Genomic DNA, 5,816 nt, shown 5'->3' with positions numbered 1-5,816 from the left:
CGATTCACAGCAGGTGAGACCAAGAAAGATACATTCGGGATCAAAACACAACAAAAATCTGATGATATGAAAAAAGAGCAATGTGACAACAATGACAACCATGGAATTATGATTTTTGGGGACTGCCTTGGTTTTGGAAATGAACATCCTCACCGTAACCGACCCAGCCATTTAAGCTCAGAAACTCCACCACACCTGCCGCAACATCCTTGCTCGTCATAGAACATGTTGCCCTTAACACTTGCTCTATTTCGTAACCGTTATTAGAATTACAGAGGTCTAACTCAACCCAAAAGCTAGGTCAAGAGTTGTGGTTTGCACAACCCTTATAAAAGCTATCTATGTTTCATCTCTAGGCAATGTGCGACTTCTAACACACACCCTCACGTCCAGGACTGAACAAACTAAAACATGAGATCAACAACAACGGGTGACCCAAATATGAGAGGTCTCCACAACCAGAGGCGGATTGAGCGCCTGGCCACCTAGGGCAAACCCAAGCTCTAGCCAAAAAAAAAAATTTCTTTGGACCACATCATCTTTTGGGCCCCCAAAAAAAAATAAAAAAGGGCAAAATTTAAAGGTTGGGGTAAAATTGAGGGACTATTTTATAACAACAAATTTCCTACTCAAATTTTGCCCAGGTTTCACAAAATTTCTGGGTCCGCCTCTGTCCACAACAACCAACAAATGAATCTATGATAGACTCTGATACCATATTAGAATTAGAGAGGTCTAACTCAACCCAAAAGTTGGCTCAAAAGTTGATGTTTGCAATACCCTTATAAAAGATATTTATGCTCTATCTCTAGCTAATGTAGGACTTCTAACAAGAGTTACGTTCCACATAACAATGGGTCAACAACATGTTGATGAGTGTTGAAATATAGGGCAACACTAGCGTGATGGAATTAATCCTGTGGAAGGAAAGTTGGAGAAGGGAGAGGCAGAGAGAGAGACAAAGGAGAAATAGAGACGGGAGAAGAGAACTGTTGCAATCTTCTTTTTAGATTATTATTTAATTATTTATTAATATTTAATCTTTTTGTTAATGTAAAATTTGACTGTTTAAAAGATTTCATTGTCGGAGAGATTGCCCACCTGAAGAATGCTCATGGTGCTTTGGTATTCCAACACATTCCTAGAGAGGCTAATGCATTAGCTAATTATCTCTCCAGGATTAGACTCATCCTCTCTTTTGGATCTCACTTTTTTGACTCACTGTTTGGCGAATATCACTTGCTTTTTTTTATATATAAGCCAAAGAATGTCACTTGCTTCTTGATAAGGATTTAAGTTCTTCAGACCTCCCTATTGTGGGAGTTCTTGTGCCTTAGTGCTTTGTTTTCTTGTTTGGGGTTTTGACCCTTCTTTGCAACCAAAAACAAGATTTTATTATTATTTTCAAATGGTGGAGAATTTTTTTGTAGAATTATTTTTTATCTGGTCAACCACATGGCCCATTTTAATCAACGCGTGTCTTATAGCCTCTTCAATGCATGTCATTAGACAGACTCTTATTTTTAAGAATCGTTGCTTATTTTGAAGGAACCATTGGAGCATAGTGACATGCCACTCAATGTTACTTAAATTTTAGCAACATTGTTATTCTTTTTGTGGTTGTTTTTTTATTAAAAAATTATAGTTTCTTTTTATTTCAGAACCTGACCAAAAGTAAATATATAAGGTATAGTAGGATTCAACAAAAAATAAAATATAAATCGTGAATCGAGCGAAATCTACATCAATTCCGTATAAGTTTTTAAATCCTATGTAGCATTTAAACATAACATAAAAGTGTTTAAGTAACCCATCTAGAGCAATCCATGATTGGAGACGCTCTTAAACCATGACGCGTGAGATAACTTATTATGTTACATGCAGTAACTTTTAGCCTTTTTTTCTTTATTCATAAAAGTTGCATGAAGCCATAAAGAGTCCTAAAATTGTCATGCTTTACAGTAATTTTATTTTATTTTAAGGTGCGGTACTATAACATTATGAGGAATTGTAACATTACAAAGTTCTTAACTTCTTATACCAGATAAAAAATCATTATCCGGAATTCAGGATAAGAGTAGATAATCTTAAACATGAAATCAACTTTGTTTATTACGTTCTCTCTTGTCATATGAAACAAAAACTTAAAAAGAAAGCAGTCTGCAATCCCATGTTCTAAGTAAATTCAAAAGAAGTCCAAGTAAATTCTATTTTAAAATTGAAAAAGAGATGTGGATTTTTTTTGGTAATGGGGGAAATGTTATTTGTTTTGGTAAATGTTTAGCATAAATTCCAAATTCCTAAATTCATCCTGTGGGACCCCAAAATTTATTATTTTTCAATCAGTCAAATTAAAAGTTGAAAAGTCCATGTACATAATCCCTTGGTCAAATGATGCAGAACTTTAAAACAGCCTCACCTTCTGGTTTTCTTGTAGGTACCTCATGCACAAAGCATTGATTTCGGAATCTTATTTTTAACCATAATGTTTTTTTATTAACATTTAACCATAATGTCTATACATCCATTTTCATCAATTAAATAATTTTATATCAAGTAAAAATGGAAAATGTTAAAAATCTGGAGCATCTTTGACAGTGAATGGGAGAGAGAGATTGGAGGCCATCTGATGATCTGAAATACAGAGAAGATCATATGTGGGGCCCACATGACGGGAATTTCCACAGCAAGTAACAGAATGCGACCTCTTTTGGTCATTTCATACCCTCATACCATTCCAATCTTTGGCATCTTTTAATTGCAGCTACAAAACTTCTCATTTGTCATTCTCAATCCCTCAAACTGTCAAACATAACAACAAATTAATTTAAAAACCACCAAACCAAACGCATTGATCCATGGTGGTTATTCTAATTTTAGTAAGTGATCTCAAACCAATTCGAAACAAAAATAAATACAAATAGAGTTCTTATAAATGGAACTCATGGATCAAAGTGAAATCTTCTAGTACATGAAAGAGTAAAAAAGTACATTTATTGTTGGGAAATAAGAAGCCTTCGTATCCTCTCACTTTTGGAATAGTGGGCCGGTGGGAGATCCACATGACGGGATATTAGGTCAGTGGTAGAGCGTGTCCTTAATAATTGCGCCGTTGCGCCCGGACTGTGAGGGAGTCCTGATTGATGTAGGTGTGTTAAATATTTAATAATAAGAGCTTTCGTGCCTATAGTAGTTTTACTCGGCTTAAAATATGAGAGCAATTCAACAAATACAAAATAAAATATTAATTTAAAGAAAAACATAGCAAATTTCACACCCATCACTATGTAGTATGTACCCTCCTATTTAATTTATGTGCATGAGGCTAGACTCATATCTTTCTCTCTATGTGAGCCAAAAATAACAAGTTATTGAACATTACATTTGATATCTCTGATTTATTTGCTGCTGTATACATGTTGCTATTTTGCATTTTTAAGCCAACATAGTCATTGCTTTTTCTCCAATAGTACTGTTTCTCCATTAACATACTCAATTACTCATGTCATTTTCATTGCAGGAAACATAACTGCATATATAAGGACAAAAAGACCAGTGCCTAGTCCAAAAATGTATGAACAAAGTAGTTGCTTTGATCCTGATCCTATGATTGTACATGGCACCCAAATCGTTTCAGAATCAGACCCTCCAATTGAAGCAGTTATAACTGGCACTGCAACAAGGACCAACCACAGGTTTGCAGAGAATGTGGGTCTTTCTGTGGAAAGTTTGTCACACCCATATTCCTCTGGTGAAGATGCTATAACTGTTGCTGCTTCTGTTGATACCACTACAATGGAGATCACAGCCTCACACCCCCAACAAATGGATTTTCACAAGGAAAATGAAAATCCATACAACAATCACAGCAATGGCTTCAACAATGGTTCAAGTCATGACCTTTCCTTTCACCAAAACCAGCATTTTCCTTATACCATACCAACACCAGATCTTCTCAACCTTATGCCAAGAACCCAAGCCTTTCCATTTGGGAACTCCTCTGTTTCTTTTGAAAACACAAACTTGCCTGTTTTCTATGACCCTTTGTTGCATTTGAACCTGCCACAAGCACCTCCTCCACCCCATGGATACTACAACAACAACAACACCATTCCACCTTCAAGGAATGGAAGTTTTGTCTTTGGGGAAGAGGAATATGGCATGGAACAAGATGGGAGAGCTTTTGGGAATGGGGTGTTAGAGTTCACTCAGGATGTGACTTGTGCTGGTAAAAAGAGAGGAGGGAAAAGGGTCAAGCAAGTCACTGTTACCACTGAGAGACAAAGGAGAGAGGATTTGAGTAGCAAGTTTGATGCTTTGAAAGATCTCATCCCAAACCCCACAAAGGTATTGTATTAATTCTTCATCCCAATTCCCAATTTTTATTTTTTACTTCATCAGTTTCTTTTGATGTTCATAAATTGTTGGTCTTACCATTTTTCTTCTTTTGTTTGTTTTGTGGGAAACATTGAAATCAAGACTGATAGAGCATCTGTGGTGGGAGATGCTATTGACTACATCAGAGAGCTTCTAAGGACAGTGAGTGAGCTGAAATTGCTGGCTGAGAAGAAAAGGCATGAGAAACAAAGGATCAAGAGGCAGAAGGTTGAAGAAGGTGGCTTGAAGATGGTTCCAATTGGTGACTCAGATGAACACTCTTACAATGAAAGCTTGAGAAGTTCTTGGATACAGAGGAAATCCAAAGACACTGAGGTTGAAGTGAGGATTATTGATGATGAGGTAACAGTAAAGCTTGTTCAGAGGAAGAAGATCAATTGCTTGTGGTATGCTTCACATGTTCTGGAAGAACTTAAGCTGGATCTTCAACATGTTTCTGGTGGACACATTGGAGATTTCTGCAGCTTTTTGCTCAATAGCAAGGTGTGTTCTGAAATGGGTTATTTTAATTTCATTTGTTTTGCCTTTAAAGTGTTTGTGTAAATGTGTGTGTGTGTGTGAGTATATATGTTTGCAACAATGATATATACACACCTCATTTTTTAAACACTTCATTTCCACCTATTTTTGTTTCTATCTCTCTCCTCTTATCATCTATCACATCTCATATTTTCTCTCTCTTACTTTTTCTTTTCTTTCTATCTCTCTCCTCATTCCACCTCTTCCACCTCTATAAGAGGTGTGTAAATAACATTTTCCTATATGTTTGTGTGTGTGTGTATTGAAGTTTGAGATTTTGTTTTGTGGCAGATATGTGAAGGTTCCTCTGTTTATGCAAGTGCCATTGCCAGCAAACTCATTGAGGTATTGGACACAAGCTTTTCAGCAGCATGACTCTGTGGTTCTTACTTGAAGCTACTGATTGGAGTTGATTTTGTTTCTTCCATTTCTCATTATTAGTATTTGTATTTCCTAAGTTTCACTTGTAGCTTTAAATTTTGAGTTTTGAATTTCAAAGAATAGGCATATATAGTTGGAAACAAACAAGAACCATATTAGTTAATTAGTTAAGTTCAAAGTAATGTTGTTCTCCTTTAAAACATCAAAGAGTTATGGAGATTATTTTAGGAAAGATCTGCAACAGCAAGCATTGGCACACTACAGTATATGTGCTACAGGGTAAATGGTGCATGACATATTCTGATGTTTTCATGACTGGATCACAGTAAAGAACCGAATTTTAATATACTAATGTTCTTATTAAAATCACCATTCCCATTAATATTATTTGCTTTGATTGAGTTTTTATAAGAAATCTGATTATGCTTTGTTTTAATCAACATCTGGTTCTGCTAACTAGGTTAATGTGAATTGGGCTTGGATATTTCTTAATTAGGCTTTGATAAGTTTAAATCAGT

General features: G+C 35.7%; 1 protein-coding gene across 1 annotated transcript; it reads left to right on the top strand.

The window, feature by feature from the left end:
- Positions 1–3,341: 3,341 nt before the first annotated feature.
- LOC130714080 (transcription factor bHLH10-like) lies at positions 3,342–5,616 on the top strand. Its single transcript, XM_057563945.1, has 3 exons — positions 3,342–4,347; positions 4,480–4,881; positions 5,209–5,616. Exons 1-3 carry the CDS (start codon positions 3,571–3,573, stop codon positions 5,290–5,292), a joined length of 1,263 nt encoding a protein of 420 aa, XP_057419928.1. The 5' UTR covers positions 3,342–3,570; the 3' UTR covers positions 5,293–5,616.
- Positions 5,617–5,816: the final 200 nt, after the last annotated feature.

Source organism: Lotus japonicus, chromosome 4 (assembly GCF_012489685.1).
Source record: "Lotus japonicus ecotype B-129 chromosome 4, LjGifu_v1.2".
Taxonomy (NCBI): domain Eukaryota; kingdom Viridiplantae; phylum Streptophyta; class Magnoliopsida; order Fabales; family Fabaceae; genus Lotus; species Lotus japonicus.
The sequence above is the reverse complement of the archived record's forward strand: the minus strand, read 5'-3'. Positions and strand labels throughout refer to the sequence as shown.